The sequence below is a fragment of the Mastigoproctus giganteus genome, chromosome 8 (genome assembly GCF_048544385.1).
Source record: "Mastigoproctus giganteus isolate SK-2022 chromosome 8, ASM4854438v1, whole genome shotgun sequence".
In the NCBI taxonomy this organism is placed as follows: Eukaryota; Metazoa; Arthropoda; class Arachnida; order Uropygi; family Thelyphonidae; genus Mastigoproctus; species Mastigoproctus giganteus.
Window position 1 is genome coordinate 18,940,485 of NC_143582.1, and position 19,628 is coordinate 18,960,112.

The 19,628-nt window shown below is 39.5% G+C and overlaps 1 protein-coding gene across 1 annotated transcript in view; it reads right to left on the bottom strand.

Annotated features, from left to right (window-relative positions):
- LOC150081309 (dehydrodolichyl diphosphate synthase complex subunit DHDDS-like) overlaps positions 1-19,628 on the bottom strand; it is a 131,318-nt gene that overhangs the window by 64,275 nt on the left and 47,415 nt on the right. Inside the window, exon 2 of the mRNA XM_090380157.1 lies at positions 13,710-13,891. Coding sequence (XP_090236283.1) covers positions 13,710-13,891 — 182 coding nt within the window. The remainder of the gene's footprint in view (positions 1-13,709; positions 13,892-19,628) is intronic.

Sequence of the window (19,628 nt, forward strand, 5' to 3'; positions counted from 1 at the left end):
GAGTTTGCCATTGACCTTCTTAACTCTAACAGTATACTAATAACAGCAGACGTTAATGCCAAATCCCCATTGTGGTTCTCAACTTCCTTGGATGCACGTGGGCGACTTCTAGAGGAATTAATTCTGAACAGAAATTTAACCATCCATAACCTACCCAACAATCTTCCGACATATTGTAGCACCACTGGACAATCTAATATTGATGTCACACTAACCACCAATGACTTACGGACATGCGTCTGGGATTGGGTCACAATACCGGACTGGACGATAAGTGACCATCGGGTCATCTATTTTCACATTGGGACCAGGCGCCTGCCAACAACTATTAAGGAAAGAGTGACAGAATTAGTAAGGTTTTCCCTAAGAATAGTCGACTGGGATGCCTTCGACTTCTCCATCAATAGAGACTTTCCAACACATGACCCTCTCCAATATGAAGAAGCAACACCAGAAGAATACAGTGAAGTAATACAAACAGCAATTACCAGAGCTTCGTATAGAGCAACAAGGAAGAAAATCCCATGCAACAGACCTTGTGCATGGTGGAACACGGAACTTATGACACTAAGGAGGGAAGTCCACCGCGCACGAAAGCAGTATCAGAACCGACGAAACTGGCCAGCAGCAGACGTCGAAAGGCTACACAGGGAATACTTGAATAAAAAGAATACATACACCAAGGCAATAGCAACTAGAAAGCGAGAAACCTGGGCTACATTCGTCCTAGAATCTGGAAATTCAAACCCCTGGGGGTTATTGTATAAAATCACACGGGGAAAAACCTTCACAACAGATATCTCTGGCACTGTCCAGGCTGATCAAAATGAAACCACCAACTGGACTGACTCTGTCAGTGCCATCATAAATAAGCTCTTCCCGGACGACAACCCTCAGAATGACTTGCCGGAACACAAAAGTATCCGGAAGAAGAATGCCGAATATATAAACACAGACCCAAGCTGAACCCTTCACCGGTCTGGAATTGAATCAGGTCCTCAAAAAAGTAAATACAAAAAAGTGCCCGGGACTGGATTTAATTGAATATGCCTTCATAATTAGATTTCACAAATTAAAGCCAGAACATCTTCTATTATTGTACAATAAATGCCTCCAAAAATCAAAGTTCCCCCAGCCCTGGAAGGTTGCACTTCTCCGCCTAATACCAAAACCAAATAAACCAATAACAAATCCTCGTTCATACAGACCAATTGCCCTGCTGGCAAACCTGGGCAAGACCTTGGAAAGACTAATGGCCATCCGAATCACGAATCTCTTTCTCTCCAAAGGTATGATTTCACCAGCCCAATATGGATTCACCCATGGCAGATCATGTGAAGATGCCCTCTCTGATTTGACCCTGCATCTGGAAACTTCGCAATCCAAATATGAACTCGCTCTGTTTATTGACTTCGAGGGGGCCTTCAATAATGTATGGTGGGAAAGTGCACTGGAATGTCTTCGCACAGCAGAATGTCCAAACAATCTTTACTGGCTGTTCAGAAGCTACTTCTCACAACGTACAATAGTAGTTAAGTCAAAATATCGCCAAGTCCTTAAACCCATCCACCGTGGGTGTCCCCAGGGCTCTGTCCTGGGGCCCTTGGTGTGGAATATGGTGCTTCAGAGCTGGCTCAGTAACAGTTTTGAAAAAAAAAAACAAAAATCATAGCACTCGCCGACGACCTCACCATCGTGGTCGCTGGTCATTCCAGAGCAGCCCTCGAATCCACAGCACAGCGAGTACTCAACCATCTCTCTACCTGGACAACAATCAACAAATTGCAAATCAACCCTGCCAAAACTAAGATGATGGTGTTTAAAAACCGACTCGACTTACGAAGGCCTCCTCAGGTCAAAATCAACGGAACCCAGCTAACCTTCGTAGAACAGACAAAAGTCCTGGGAGTAGTAATAGACAACCGCCTGTCTTTCTTCCCCCATCTACAGCATCTGAGTTCCAAGACCAAAAAGTTCTCCGCTGCAATTATACAGATCTCAAGAAGTGAGTGGGGACTATCAAAACGAACCCTTCTTTATTATAAAGCTGTCTTTCTCCCAATAGTAACCTATGCTGCCGGGGTCTGGTTTCACAGAGTTCCCATCATTAAGATGAAAGAAAAGCTAAACTCTATACAAAGAGCTATGTTACTGGCGACCCATCGAATCTGCCGTACAGTCTCTACAGCAGCTCTCCAAGTTATAGCAGGCACCCTCCCTCTCGACCTTTACACAATCTACAAGGGGCTCTGCTATCGAATTAAAAAAGGTATTCCGGCAACGATCCTGGATATAGAACTCTCACTAACTACGGATATAAAGCAGGAGAAATCTCGATGTCTCAATAAACTCTTCAATGTATGGCAGACCAGATGGGATTCTTCTACTGTAGGAGTTGTAACTCGGAGTTTTCTTCCGGAGGTAACCTTTGCAACCACTAAAAATAACGCCCGATGGTTCTCCCTCAGCCTCGAATCTTCCTTTCTCATTACCGGACACGGTTCTCTAAATGAGAAACTGCATACACTGGGACTCATCGGCACTCCCTACTGCTTTTGCGGACAAAGTGAAAGTTGGAAACACTTGCTTCTGGAGTGTGTACATTACAACGACATCAGAAACCGTCTCCAGAATAAGATCCAGGACTTCCCACCAGCAGATCTGCATCAACTGATACGTACCCAAAGCAACCTCGAAGCCTTCCAGACCTTTGCAGCTGAGGTATTTGCCTGGAGGAGGACACTGATCGCCAATCACCGACGTGGAAATGCCGATCATTAACAATTCCACTGCCAACTGAAAGTCACCCCTTCTACTGACTATTTTTTTATTTTTTTTTATTATTACTTATTATTTATTTTTTTTCTAACCTCCGTTCTGCATTGTTCCCGGGTTCTGCTCTGGAGCTAGGAGCAGCTTTGACTCACCTTTTCTTCTTTCTCACTCTGTGCAGGATAGATAACCACTCTCCCATTTTTTTTTTTTTTTTTTTCATTCTCTCTCTGCTGCCACCAGATTTACATCTTTCTCTTCACTGTAGCCAGGGTGTGGGATTAAAATTACTTACTTATTCTTTAATTATTTTTATTTTTTATTTATTTATTTTTTATTTATTATTATTTTTTCCCTCTAACCTGCGTTCTGCATTGTTTCCGGGTCCTGCTCTGGAACTAGGAGCAGCCTTGGCTCACCTTTTCTTCTTTCTCCCTCTGTGCAGGATAGATAACCACTCTCACATTTTTTTTTTTTTTTTTTACTCTCTCTCTGCTGGCACCCCGACTTACATCTTCCTCTTCACTGTGGGATTAAAATTATTTAATTATTCTGTAATTATTATTATTTTTTTTTTTTTTCATTTACTTAGCTTCATTTTTTTTTTTTTTTTTTTTTATATTACTCGCGCTCTGTTCTGACATTTGGGATGTGGACTATCATTGGTGCCAGACAGCTCTCCCTTTTTTTTTTTTTTTTTTCCATCACAGGGAATTTATTTTTTTATTTTTCTTATTTTATTTATTATTATTATTATTTTTTTTTAATTTTTTTATTTATTTATTTAATATATTTTCTTTTTCACCACGAGGAATTATTATAATTATTTATTTGTTTATCATTATTATTTTATTTTATTTTATTTATTATTTTTTTTTTATTTTGCACCACGGGAAATATATTTTGTTTTTATTTAATTTTTATTTATTATTTTTTATTTTATTTATTTATTTTTTTCCCCTCTCTGGAGTGGGCCCCCAGAGAAATCTGGCCCACCTTTTGGCAACATCAGGTGGTTCAGAGTCTCGCATTGAGACAGTACGTGCTCCATTGGGACTGGCCCACCTTCCCGTGGTGTGGACGAGTACCCAGAATCATCTGTCCAGGTGACTGATGCTTCTGGGTAGCCAAGAGGCCAGAACAGAACAACAGAACACACACACAATACACACAAACCGACGTCACACACATCTGGCCCATTTGTAGTGATACTGTTCTTCACAGAGATACGAGGCGGAGTTGAACTCACGTTCTAGGAGCCGCCCTTTACAAAAACACATGTCCACACGTCAAAATAAATAATAACAAAAGTATAAAAGATAAATCAATAGAAAAGAACAATAAAATGTAAATTTTATATAGCAGTAAAAATGTTTATTGATTTTAAAAAGCTAAAAACAGCAGACACATGGTCATTGTCAGATAAAATCTGACTGAGTGTATAAGGCTCAGCCAGATGACTAAAAATGGTAAAGTATAAATCACGTTCGTGTCTAAAACGTGGACATATGGTTAAAATGTGATGAATAGATAAAATGGTGTCGCATTGCTCGCACATAGGACAGTCATCTGCCCTCAGCAGAAAAGAATGTGTAAGATGACAGTGTCCTATGCGGAGACGAGCTAGAACAACTTCCTCCTTACGATTCCTGCGCAGACTAGACTGCCACGGTTCAATTACAGGCTTTATACGATATAATTTATTCGCAGTCTGTCTATTCCATGAGTCCTGCCATTGGGAGTGTATGTTTTGATGTATTATTTGCCTGTAGTCTGTATAGGGGACTAACAGGCAACAGTTATTATTGGGAATTGCTGATTTAGCTGCGGCGTCAGCCAAATCATTTCCCCTAATCCCAATGTGGCTGGGAATCCAGCAGAAGCGGATATCATATTCACGTTCATGGAGAACGTGAATCTTCTGCTGAATGCTAGACAGAACTGGATGAGGATTATATCTCACAGAAAATAAAGCCTGTAACATGCTAAGAGAGTCGGAATATAAAATGAACCATTGGTATTGGCATTTACTAATGTGATCCAAGGCTAACTCAATAGCGTGCAGCTCTGCAGTAAATATACTGCATTCAGAGGGAATCTGCTCCGATGTAGTGCTGTCTTTACAGACAGCAGCAGATCCCACATATGAGTCCAACTTCGAACCGTCTGTGTAAACTGGCGCGAAGTCAGAATGTTCAGTTCGGTGTGCTGAATAAAGCTGCTGGTAGACAGACAATGGAGTGTCCGACTTTCTCCAATTTCTGAGGGACAAGTCACATGTTGGAACACGAGCATGCCAGGGTGGAAGGGGTTGCTTCGGTGTTTGGGCAACCTTGTCTACCTTGATATTAAGTTCTTTGAGTAGCTCTTGGAGACGAATACCAAAAGGACGATTGGCAGTCTTACGGGTGTTGTATAAATTTTCCCATCGTGGCTCAAAAACGAATGGCCACGTAGGATGGTCTGGCAGGGATTTCAGTTTTAAAGCGTACTTTAAAGACAACTGCTTACGTCGAAGCAATAACGGTGGTTCGTTTGCTTCGACGTATAAGCTCTGGACAGGAGATGTGCGATATGCTCCAGTAGCAATACGTAGGGCCTGATGATGGACGGGGTCCAGCCACCGCAGGACACTGTCTCTGGCTGAGGAATATACCTGGGACCCATAATCTAGTTTGGATCGCACAAGTGCACGGTAAAGCCGAAGAAGGGTACATCGGTCTGCTCCCCAAGATGTAGAGGAGAGTGAGCGGAGAATATTAAGCCCACGTGTGCACTTTGTGCGGAGTTGACGAATATGATCCAAAAAGGTTAGTTTTTTATCGAATATGAGTCCCAAGAATTTTGTGTTCGCTGCTACCGGAATAGCATTTTGTCCGAGCCTTAATTCAGGTTCAGGATGAAGATTACGCTTGCGACAAAAGTGTACGCAAATGGTCTTCTCTGGCGAGAACCTGAATCCATTAGCAAGTGCCCAGGAATTCAGACTATCGATGGCTTTCTGCAGTTGTCTTTCAATAACCCTCATGTTGCATGACTGACAAAAAATGCTAAAGTCATCAACATAGAGGGCACTGTTTACAGTTGGAGGAAGTTGTTCTGCGATGGAATTTATTTTTATGGCAAAAAGCGTGACACTTAATACTGATCCTTGTGGTACTCCCTCCTCTTGGCTAAAGGAGCGAGAGAGTGAGGATCCCACACGAACTTGGAACAAACGATTGGCTAAAAATGTTTGAATAAAAAGGGGAAGATGCCCTCTAAGGCCTAGGCTATGTAAATCTTTTAAAATGCCAAATCTCCAAGTTGTGTCATACGCTTTTTCCATGTCAAAGAAAACCGACACCAAGTGTTCGCGTTTTAGGAAAGCATCCCGGATGGATGCTTCCAATCTAATAAGATGGTCCAAAGTGGACCGGTTCCTTCGGAAGCCGCACTGGATGTTGGAGAGAAGGTCATTTGATTCTAGATACCAAATTAAACGAGAATTAACATTCTCTCCAGGATTTTGCACAGACAGCTAGTTAGAGCAATAGGACGATAATTGGTGGTGACTTTTGGATCCTTTCCTGGCTTAGGGAAGGCAAGAACGATTGCCTTTCGCCAGGAGTCCGGAAACTGCCCTTCAGTAAAGATTCTGTTATACAGAAGGAGCAGACAATCCATAGATTTTGGTGACAGATGTTTAATCATTTCATAATGGATGCCATCTGGTCCAACGGCACTTGCTTTGGAAAGAGCGAGGGCTCTTTCCAGTTCCTGAATAGTGAAATCCCCATTGTAGGGATAAATGTTCTTAGATTTAAAGCTAAGTGCCTGTTTTTCGATTTTATATTTCAGGACCAGGAACTCTGGGGAATACGAAGATGTTGCAGAGATGTTAGAGAATGTTTCCCCAAGAGAATTTGCTATTGCAGTTGGATCTGCAATAGCGCATCCATTATAATCTAGGATTGAAGAAGGGTGGGATGTATATTTTCCCTTCATTTTCCGGATTTTATCCCAGACTACCTTAGAGTTGGTAGACTGGGTAATAGATGATGTAAAACGGATCCACGATTCCTTTTGACTCTGACGACGGATATATCGTGCTTTGGCTCGTGCACGTTTAAAGGCTATAAGGTTGGTCGTGGTAGGATATCGGCGGAATATCCCCCACGCTTTGTTTTGGGCCTTTTTTGCTGCTGTGCATTGTGAATTCCACCAAGGTTTAGGAAATGGTGGAAACCGGGCAGATGTTTTTGGAACAGCATTCGCAGCTGCTTGGACAATATTTTCTGTGATGTACTTGACTGCATCATTGATAGGCTCTTGACTGACCGTGCTAAGATCAAAATTTGCCTGATGTTGGAAGGCAGTCCAGTCAGCCTGATCAATCTTCCACCGTGGTAACCTAAAAGGAAGACATGGTCTCCCACTGTGTAACAAGGTTATCACGGGGAAGTGGTCGCTTCCGTATGGATTCTCCTCCACTTCCCAAGTGGGTGAAGGGAGTAGAGAAGGGGAGCAGATTGAGAGATCAATGGCAGAAAAAGTACGGGTAGGCATGTGGAAGGTGTTTGTTCCAGTATTTAGAAGGGAAAGGTCATTGTCATTGAGCATACACTCTATGACTCGTCCCCTTCCGTTGATGTTAGCACTACCCCACAGGGTGTTACGTCCGTTAAAATCCCCGAGAAGTAAGAAGGGGGGGGGGGCAGCTGCGTAAGAAGATCATCAAGGTCTGCCTGGGTGATGTCAGTCCCAGGTGGCAAATAGATAGAGCAGACGGTTAATAAAAATCCCACCGTAAGGCGAATTGCAACAGCTTCTATGCTAGTTGTAATGAGCAAGGGCTGCACTGGGGTCTGGTTACCCACAAGGATAGCTACACCCCCATGTACAGAGCCATCCGCAATTCTATCCTTACGAAAAATTGTGGTGTTATGCATCGTGGGATCGTCATTTGCCTTTAGATATGTCTCCTGCAAGCAAAAGCAAACTGGCTCGTGCTTTTGCAGGAGGGCCTTGATGTCATCTATATTTCGCCGGAATCCACGACAATTCCATTGTAGGAATTTAGCCATTATTTTGGCTTGGTGGGTCCATCAGGCGGCTTCCGAGGTGCTGAGGGCTTACTTTTATCAGTCTTGGATTTGTCCTTTTTGGGGAAGAATGGACGCTGTCCCGTGTCCATTTCTTCCTCCGCAAAGAGTTCCAAGACTGAATCTTCGGGTACCTCCTGCTCGACATCCATCTTTTCTTGGGTACTAGGGGGGGACTTCCCCTTTTTTATTATTTTCTTTCATAGTTACCGTTGTTATTTGTGGAGCATTAGGAGGTACCGATATAGGAGTGGCAGCTGATTGGTCCTTCTGTGCAGGTTTTTGAGAACTTAGGAGATAACGCGCGATGGGAGTGAAAGACTCCTTTGGAGGAATGGTCATGTCCGTCTGAGTTCCGACGGAACATCTCCCTGCTACCTTCTGGGCGTAGGTAGGTCTGTTGATATTCAGGGGTTTGACCGATTTCCTTGCCTCCTGGTACAATATATTTAGCTCTGCCTTCAGCCGTTGAATTTCTTTTTCTTCTTTCCACCTCTGGCATGCTCGTGAATAGGCCGGGTGTTCGCCATCACAGTTAATACAGGTGGGTTTTACGGCTGAACATGCTGTTGTTTCGTGGTCCTTTGCACCGCATGCAAGGACTCCACGGCAGGCCATTTGAGAATGTCCATACTTCTGGCATTTAAAACACCGTAAAGGGTTCGGAATGTATGGATGTACTGGACAGTTGATGTATCCAGCTTTAATCTCATCAGGAGGTTTGGGAGAGTTAAAAGTCAGGATAACACTCCTGGTTTTAACAAGTTTTCCATCCCTTCGCGCAGTAATTCTTTTGACGGCAATAACTCCCTGTGGTTTTAATTCGGAGCAGATTTCCTCCTCGGTTACGTCGAGAAGGTCCCACTCCAAAATGACACCTCTCGATGAATTGAGTGTTCTGTGTGGTGTCACTGTTATAGGGATTCCTCCGATTGATGTTGTTCGGAGTAGATGTTCCGATTGCCTGTCATTTTTAGTTTCAATTAAAAGGTCTCCAGAACGAAGCCTCTTAACTGATTTGGGTGAACCTGCTAACCCGTAACCCTTTTTGAATAAAAAAGGGCGACATTTTACCAATTGGTGTTTCATTGGTGGAATGCATAATTAGGAACCTTGAGACAGGCCCTGATAGTAATTCGGTTCGCTGCCTCTTTTTAGCAATAATGCTATCTGTCTCCTTTTCATTGATTTCAGATAGGGACTGGGTTGGGGCCCCTGAAGAATTGAGTTTATCAGGATTCATAGAGATTTTTATATGGTTCAGTGCCCGGGCTCCCCACCCACCACGGAGCCCAAAGGGACGCCCACTACCCGGCATGCAATAAATGCGCTCGGGAGTGGGACGCCAGGGCTACCCAGACACTATACCCGCACCGCCGCCAGCCTGAATCCTGTCCCTCGGACCATGAGGGTAGGGGCGTGGCATTGACACGGTTGACCCTCGCAGGCGAACCTACTAGCCGATTGATCCTAGCCGGGCCTTCCAGGACTTCCGTCTTGTCGAAGCAGGGGCCAAAGTGGTGTATTGAAGCTGGGCCCCTCAACCACCAGGATCCCCCTTTCCGAATTTCCACGGGTCGCAGCGCACGGCAAACACGCCGGATTCCATTGATGTAAGCCTGGAACCTGGGCTGTGGGCGTTGGATCCCAGTGATGCTAATCTGGAAAGACCAGCAGCATCACTGGGAGGTCCCCTCACCACGTACAGGTGCCCACGTCGAGGGGTATCAAGGTGATACCAAGTCTTAATTAACCCTATTACGAGTACATCAGCATCTGCAGATCTAACCAGTAGTTCAAATTCATCCACTTTATTCAAAACACTTCTAACATTACTATATATAACAGTTTAAATTTTGTGCTTTCTCATTATTCACTTCCCTGTTGCTAGCCTGCTGAGCACTGGTTTCTTCTCATTCAGTTACATAATGAAAAGATGATCATCTGTGGGCCATTGTGGCCACAGTTCATACTTGGACTGTGGAAGCCTCTCACTCGTATACCTTTGGGAAGAGTGCAAGTTTGACTCTGACTTGTGCCATTAACAAATTGCATATCTATGACTCTTCTGTCTTATCACCCCCTCACTAGTATCTTTCCTAAAATTTTAAAGTTCCTTCAATTATATCAGCCAGGACTTTGCATTTGGATGGGCCATCCTGATAGAATTCCCCCATCCCCTACACAAAAAAAAAAAAAAATCTGAGTCTATCAAAGTTTCCCTTGCAATTGAATCCCCTAATAACTACTACCATCTGTTAAATCAAAAGAATCTGCTCATGATTCAAATCTGGGCATAAATCAAAAATGCATTGCCCAGAATATTACTAGATACTTGAGTACTGACAGCCGAGTTGAACAGGTTTATATTCACACAAGAATATACAAATATTAACAACCCCCAACGTGATCTCATAACACTAAGTGTATTTTTTGTATGTAGAAGTGTGTGTTCATGGGCTGATTTGCATGCAGTGTGTGATGAAAAACCCAGAATAACTGACAAAAAAATCCTACACTCTGCACCTGAGATCAGCTAACTACAGTCTCGAATGAAGACTACTTCAGAAATTTCTCCATTCCTCAATGGGAATCAAGTGGCAGGTATCCTGCTGATTAAGCTGGCATTCAGGACTACACAAGATTTTATATTTCAAGGTGAGAACCTTGTTCATTCACCTAATAATTATTCATCATTAAATGAATTTATGACTAGTAAACACAAATCATAAAATTTAAATTATAAAAAAAAAAAAAAAAAACTTTGGATAAGAAATCATTGTTTTTAAAAGTAAAGAAAGCACAAGAGGCTGATGGTGTCTATCCAATTTTACTAAGAGAAGCAGCCAAGGTTGTCACTAAACTCTTATCTATAATATCATAGGCATCCTTTGACTTGGGTAAAGTTCCAGAAGATTGAATCTAAATATTGCTCCTATACATTAAGGGAGTGCTAAGAGTGATATGGGCAACTACAACTACAGACATGTAAGTCAGTAAATCAGTATCAGTGTATTTAGGGTTGTCAAGTTTTCCTAAAAAAAAAAAAAAAAGAGGATTTTTGTCGAGAAAATTAGTTTTAAAAAATACAAGAAAATTAAAGTTGTCTGATATTTTAATTGTACTTATTTTGACATTTTGCCCTTTTTAACAAATGTTTATCCTGTTTTACATACTGAAGAAACTCTTTACATGTAAAAGAGAAATTCATTGTAATCTGCAACTCTGCCTCGATTAATTCTCGGTGACTCCTGTTTCTGACATCTGTCCACTTCGATTTCATTAATGAAAATACCCTTTCTACTACAGCATTTCAGCCAGGAATACGTAACAAATATCCTACTATTCTACTGATATTGGGCACATTTTCTTTAGGAACTTGGGAAAAAAAAAAAATCAATCCACTTGTGCATATCACTTCCTGTACACTTAACACTTTCCAGCAACTTCAACCTATTCTCACAAAACTCTTCATACAACTTGTCCAGATTTACACATTCTTGGAGTTGAAAAATATCAATTGCCATTTCAAATTCTTGATACTTAATTTCTTCTGTTTCTAGAGAAAAGTTTATTAACCTAGAACACTTATTTTTCTCACCGAAGTCAGTTTTTTTTTAGGTATTGCAATACATTTGAATAAAAATCACAACATCAACCATCTTTTTCTATTTGCATTGGAGTAACTTTTTCAAAAACTGCTTTGAGGAATTTCTGAAGTATTGATCCTGGATTCGTTGATTTATTTTATTTTGATCATTGTCATTGATTTGTATGAATCCATAATACTCAAGTCACTTTTCTCAAGAATTTTCGTAGTAACATCTAGCAATTCTCCAACATTGACAAAAAAGTTAAAAACCACTTGCAATTTTATTTCTGAATCTGTATCCTCACTTTGAAATAATTTGGAGAAAAATTTGGGGCAATCATTAATAATTTGGAAATAGCTCTTAATAGCCATCCAGTTTCAAAGTAATATTTTGACAGCTGGTGTTAAGGACAACCATCTCGCTGGTACATGGCATACCAATTCAGACCAGTCCAGCTCCACAAAGTCAAAAAATGATTCTAAGTTTTTCCTTCTTTTAGCTGATACAGAAAAAAAAATTGTAAGTTTTCAGTACAATGTTTTCTATATCTACTTCAAAACTGTCACAAGCATATTTCATGGCATTATGCAATATATGGTTAGCACAATTAGCTTTAACAATATCAGCATTACTTGCCCTTAACAACTGAAAAACTGATATTTTCCAAAATTTACATTTGCATTATCAGCACTGTATGCAGAAATATACTTTGGGTTATGGTGAAAAGCCTCAAGCTTTTCTAACAACATTTCAGATATAAAAATAGCTGTTTCATCAGCCCTTTCAACAACATCTAAAAATTTATTTTCTATACCTTTAGTAGGATCAAAATATCTAATACATATGGGAAAAAGCTTTCTGTTGCCCTTGTCTGAAGCATCTGTAGCAAAACAAAAGAACTGACTGCATTTAGTTGGATCATTAAGAATGTCCACAAAATCTTCTACACTTTTAGAAGCTAGAACATTTTTAACTAACAGTTCTGATTTTGTTCTTCCACAACACAATTTTGTTGTAATATCAAAACCATGGAATAAGGATGATGCAAGTTTATTACCACAGTCCAAACTATTATAACTATGATTATGTTTCACACTATGGTATATTAACCCTAGTTCACATGCTGTCACACTGTCATATTTTGGTTTTTTAAAACTAACAAAATAGCTTGATAACTTGTTTACACCCACATTTCCCTTTTCTTTTTGCTGATGCACTTTGTATTGTGCATGCTGCTTAACATCAAATTGACCACCATGACTGATAGAAAAATTCTTTTGCACAATTTGCAGTAGGCACAATCCTCTGAAGAAGCTGGAGCAACCCATGCAAAAGTTCCTTCCCGCTTCTTTAAGTAGACTTGCTTATACTGCAACTTTTTCTTGGGAGGAGTGTTGGGAGGATTATTGGGACTGTGATTCTTTACTCATTCTATCAAAAATTATTCAATGGCAATCTGAAAATAATAATAAAAATAAAAAAATAAAATAAAATTAATAGTAAAAGTTGCACAAATATCGTCTATCAGCTTAACAATGTATTTCAAATGTGGAGAGAATTAAATTAACAGTATATAATTTGTTAATCTTACCTCATCAACAAATAATCCAAAGCCCACATCTCTCCTAGGATCTTTCTCTCAATTTGAGAAAGAAAGAACTATTAAGAAGAAATAATGTGTACAAGTGTTTTTATATTTAAAAATACCAATAATAACGCACAATGTACATTAAATTTCTATAAAGTTCAATATTCCTTACTATAACTTATTAACAACTTCACATTTCAACACATGATAAACTACACTGCATCCTTCTCACACATGATGGACAATGAAAGTGAAAGAACAATGTTCCGCGACTTCTTCCTGTTCCGCCTTTCTCACGGTAGGCAACTGTTGAAAAAATGTTGTTGCCAACAGTTTTTGAATAGTTGCAGCATCATCTGATGGTTGTGTTAGCAACCAACATTTAACTATATTTACCAGGATGTTTAAAACATGATTTTCATTGTAAAAAGGAAGAAAACCTATTTACAGGAAAATTAAAAACGTAAACAGTAAAATCAACCAAAAAAATGTAAAGCTTTACGTTTTTTGGTTGATTTTACTGTTTACGATTGACACATGGTTTCCTTTCATCTTTAGGACCTGGCAACCCTAAGTGTATTAGATCTGTATATGTATTACACATTGTTAAAAATAAATTAATCTCCCAACTTTCCAGTAACACCTCCTTAAAAATAATTTGGACAATCTTACTTCTGTCAACTTTTGGAAGCCATGTACATGTCCATCAAGTTTTTGAAGACTTAGCTTATTGGCATACCTTCTGTTTCCATCCATAATAAAAGCTAAGTGTTTCGGAATTGGTCCATTTTTTAAAACCTTTATGCAAAATGATTCTAACCATGTTCTTTTGCCTTCTCGAAACCAAGACATATCTGAAATAAAAACAAATTTAAAGCATTCTCAGTTGTTATTTAAAGATATTGAACACTTGCATTTTGTAAAAAGAAATCTGAAAAAAGTTAGGTAATGAATGCAGTGTGTTAAATTTCAGGCACATTCAATGTTTTTTTAATTGAGTTTTTCTTTTTTCTGTGATTAATAGATGCAAAAAAAAAAAAAAAAAAAAAAAGAGTAAATATAGTTATCTTTTTTATCAATTAATTAGTAAGATCATAACTTAATAAACTCTATAGTTTTATGATCTATAAATTCAGCCATTCGCTTTAATTATAACTATAAAATTTATTACTCTCCTCCCATATACTCTAAGTCTCTTCTCTCTATATATGAATCTATCTCTTCACAAGTCTTACATAACAAAATATATATATATATATATATATATATATATATATATATGAAGCATGCATGTCAGTCTAAAGCTAACAATACTGCATTAAAACCATGTTTAATCTGTTTAATCCATGAATTTCTTTTTTCCGTACAATTTCAGACAAGAAAAATGGAATTGTAAGCATACATGGAACAAATGGAATAAAATTTTGAGGATTTTATAACTTTATTTTCACATATCTGACAGTACTGAAGGAATGACATAATTGCAATTACAAATAACATCCAAATTATATCTTTTGTATAGCCAGGGTTTAAAAAATTTGTTCCAGATCCAAATTCTGTCTACAAAGCTTAGGTGTCAATGTTAAAGTAAAAATTGCAAATTGCAATCATATAAAAAAAAAAAAAAAGTAATTTCTAAACTTCTTGATGACTGTTACCAAAATCAGCCTTATAATAACAGGAGAGCTTGAGTATTAAAAAAAAAAAAAAGTAATTTCTAAACTTCTTGATGACTGTTACCAAAATCAGCCTTATAATAACAGGAGAGCTTGAGTATTACAGTAAAAATTTAATTGGAATTCAGATAAATTAAATTCATGGATAATTCTTTTTTTTCTTTTTTTTCTTTTCTTTTTTTTTCTCATCTGATTTGGATCTGTGTTATTAACATGATAAAATATCTTTGTTAATGTGAAAGAAATTCTGGACTGCTAGAATAGTTCCAAGTTTCACACTCACCAGGGACATGCATACAGCTCAGTGTGAGTGTACTCAGTTTCCCTTCAGGCATTCTCTTCTCTTAGGTCACCCTTTCTCATAACTTCTGCCATACTATCTTTTAATCTTTTACATGACCCACCTCTACTTCCACATTCAATCCACAGGCTCCTCCTTATTGGGTCCTCCACCCTTTCTCTATACGTATCCAAACCAATTTGGTATCACATTGTTATCCTATCCAGCATACTATCAACCCAAAATTTCTTTCTCTCAATGATACCTCCACCAACCATCTCAACATTCTCATCTCAGTTTGCACTAAAATCATCTCCATCCCCTTTAAGGTCCTTGTTTCAACTCCATATAGTGAAAATGGCCTTATTATCATCTCACAGATCTTAAAAAAAGTAAAAAATTAAACTTTACGCATTTACTTTTTTTGACATTATTTTATGATAACACACCCACAAGCTCCATTTCAGCCAAACACCTTTAATTCTAACCATTTCTGCAGAAGGTCCCCAAATTAACATAGCCCCCAAATATTCCTTATAAATTTAAATTAATCTTAAACCTTTAATTTAAACTTTTGTGTGTAACCCTTATTTCCCAAATATTTACTATCATTTCTCACATTTCTGAGAAAAATAAATTAATAAAGGCAACTGAATAGCAGGTTGCTGGGGATTTCAAGAGCTACTGAGAGTCATCATGGAACAAGTAAATACACGCGCTGTGTTAGGGTAGCCAAGAGTAAAAATAGGTGCATGTATACTTGCATGTACACTAATGCTAGGAGTATAGTAAATAAATCTGAGGTGCCCGTGAAGGTATCAAAGGTGGATATTGTTGGGATATCAGAGACAAGGAATGCAGAATTGAAATTTGGGGAGTACAACGTGTACAGAAAGGATAGACAGGATAGAAAGGAAGGAGAGATCATGCTGTTAGTTAAGAAACAAAAGCTAAGAAAGTGCAACCAGTTGACATGGGTGGACAGTGCGGCATTGAGTCAGTTTGGTATGGCATAAGCACTGGGAAAGCAAAGTTGAGAGTAGGACTGTGTTATAGGCCCAATGACTTTGTTGTACTCATCAGAGTCAATACTTGTACTACAGATAAATAGTTAGCCAGTAAATCAGATTGATTTACTGGCCAACTATTCCAATTATAATGGGGGATTTAACATCCTAGATATAGACTGGAACTTGTGAGTTGGTCACTCACACACACTAGTAAGACTTGTGTGGATTTATTGGATGACTGTTTTCTACAGCAGAATGTTCGAGAGGCAACCAAAGGGAGTAATACTCTTGATCTGATTATATAATTATCTGCAGTGATCATTCATGCATTAAGAATCTGCAGATAAAGAAACCACTAGGTGGCAGTAATCACAGTGTACTGATGTGCTATTTGCTAAAAGTTGTAACTATCATCAGGAGTAAAGGGAAAGGTTTTTGCTTTCATAAAGGTGACTACAGTGGTCTCAGACAGTTTTTAAATTCTATACAGTGGGACCAACTGACGATGTTACCAACAGCATATTCTAAATGGGAAGCATTCAAGGAATTAATCTTTGAAGCTACTAGGCTTTTCATACCAACTAAGAAATACCGTTCAAGGTTTAGGGCTAAATGGATGTCAGATGAACTAATAAGACTCGTGGCAGAGAAGAAAAATGCAGAGGACGCATATAAATAATTGGGAGAGACAGAAGCCTATGGTAGATATAAGATAGCCTGTAATCAAGTCACAAAGGAGGTTAGGCAAGCAAAGGCAGATTACGAGAAATCTTTGGCAAAGGATGCAAAGAAAAACAGTAAAGAGTTCTTTACTTATGTAAACTCTAGAAGCAAGGGGATGAATCAGATTGGTACAACCGATATTGATGGTACGAATGTTGATGATTCTGCACAGGCAGCGACAAAATGAATGAGTATTTTACAACTACATTCACACGAGGAATTCTTTAGGGAAGTGGATGCCAGAAGCTTATCAAACTATAATATGGATATAAATGATTTTGTAACAACTGAGAGCAAAGTGGAGAACAAATTATTGAAGTTAAGCATAAGAAAAGCACCTCAGGTGGATGGGATCTATCCAGTTATATTAAAAGAGGCAGCAAAAGAAGCAAACCCTTGGCCATAATTATGAGGGCATGCTTGGGCTCAGGGGAGGTCCCCATGGCCTGGAGATATGCAAATGTTAACCATTTTACAAAGTGAGACAAAGAATGACAAGAGTAATTACAGATCTAATAGTTTAACTTCTGTTCTGGAGAAAATAATGGAGTCACTGATTAAAAAAACATTGCAGGATCATCAGGAAAAGACTACAGGTATAGTTCTAACACAGAATGGGTTTATTATGGGGAAGTCTTGTCTGACCAATTTGTTTGGATACTATGATGTAATAAAGCAACTGGAAGCAAAAAATAATTTTCATATATCATATACTTGGATTTCAGGAAAGCTTTGATACTGTTGCACATGGAATTCTACTGAACAAGTTGGAGATGTATGGCATTAAGGGCAAGTTACCTACCACTAGGGGGTAGAAGACTCATCAACCAGTGAACTACCACCACATTGCTTACTGGAGGTCTCCAGAGCTAAGTTCTGGTCGATCCTTCTCCATCTCTTCCATCATGCAATATGACTGATGACTTTTGAGGTTATGATGAACACCATGGCGAGATCCAATCTTAAACGGTATTCGCAGGCTGGCCGCTAGTTTGTACACCGGACCGAACCTATTGGTAACTCTTTAGGAGGCTTCCGGTTCAGCTAGTGTATAATCTTGCTACCTCTACTCTGCCAAATAGTGACTGGAGGGAATTTGAGTAGGGTGTATGCAGGGGCCATTGTCGAGGCTACATTATGTCAAGGATCTGGGTTTATTCGTATCATGTGCATGCCATATCCAAAAATCTGATTACTTCATACAGCATGTCCCCCCCCACACTTTTTCTTACCATTGAATACACCATGATTTGTCAAACTAATACAGCAAACTTATCTGAAAAAAGATCTAAAGCTCCCAAACCTTTGGTCCTTGAGGTTGTCACAGACATTCTCTCAGATATGCCAGACAAGCTGTTCTTACTACCTGGGAGTCTAAAACGCTGATGGAACTGATATTCGGGTGACACTTAAGTCAAGTGGACCCAATTTCGGCGAAGTCCGGACGGTCTATGACAGCCAAATCCTCTGCTTGCACCTTCACGATGGTGGGACTGTTAGTAATCCTGGGTATAACCTCCATGCACAAGTACATGGTGGGTGACCACCAAGGTGTGAACCAACGTAAGCAGGGGTCGAGGTGTGGTGCCCACACCACATGGAGGAATACCGCCCCTCTATGTTACCAGGCAGTACTAGGTGGTAGATGACTCTTATCAACCGGTGAAATACCACCACTTTGCTTATTGGAGGCTTGAAGTGGTGGAACCCATGTTTAGTCTCTAGAGCTAAGTTCCGGCCAACCCTTCCCTATCTCTTCCATCATGCAGCATGATTGATGATTTTTGAGGTTATGATGACTGTCGTGGCGAGATCCAATATTCCTTACATTTCGAGGGTACAGCTCTAAAACGGTGTTCGCAGGCCGGCCGCTAGATTGTGCACCGAACCAAACCTATTGGTAACTCTCTAGGAGGCTTCCGGATCAGCTAGTGTATAATCTTGCTACCTCTACTCTGCCAGATAGTGACTGGAGGGAGTCCGAGTAGTGTGTATGCGGGGAGCATTGTCGAGGCCACGTTATGTCAAGGATCTGGGTATATTCTTACCACATGTACGCCATATCCAAAACTTTCATTACTTCATACAGCATGTCCCACCCACTTTTTCTTACTATTGAATACACCATGAATTGTCAAAATAATAGAGCAAGCTTATCTGCGAAAAGATCTAAACCTCCCAAGGACTTCCTAATTCATTTCACAAATATACGTGGTCTTAATTCCAATCTCAACGATGTCCATTTCCACTTGCAGTCTTCCAAATCCCATGTACTTTTTCTGACTGAATCTCAGTTATCAGTTGATTCAACTACTTCTCATCTCAGATGTCCAAATTATTTGCTGTATGATTCCTTTTGCCTCAAAGGTGGTACTTGTGCATATGTCCGTTCTGATATTCCCTGTCAGAGACTTGGCAATTTGGAATCTCCTCAATTTGATCTTCTCTGGCTTAAAATCTCTCTACCTCATTATGTAAAATTCATCTGTTGTCTCTACCGTTCTCCACACTCCACTAATCACTTGGAGCTCTTTGACTTCCTCTCTTTGCAACTTGACTTTCTCCAGTCTAACTTTCCTAACAGTGAGGTAATTTTCCTTGGTGATTTTAACGTTCACAACTCCAGCTGGCTTCCATTTTCTAGTCACACCGACCCAGCAGGTCGAGATGCTGAGGCTTTTGCAATTACTAATGACCTAGCACAGATTGTTCATTCACCTACAAGAATACCGGACAATCCTAATCATACAGCCAATACGCTTGATCTTTTTCTCACAAACAACCCTTCTAAGTACAAGGTCGAAGTGAGAGGTCCTTTAGGCACTTCAGATCACAACTTGGTGATTGTCTCTTCTAAAATGGAACCTTTATCTCATGGCTATTCCCAACCTCGTAGTAGTAG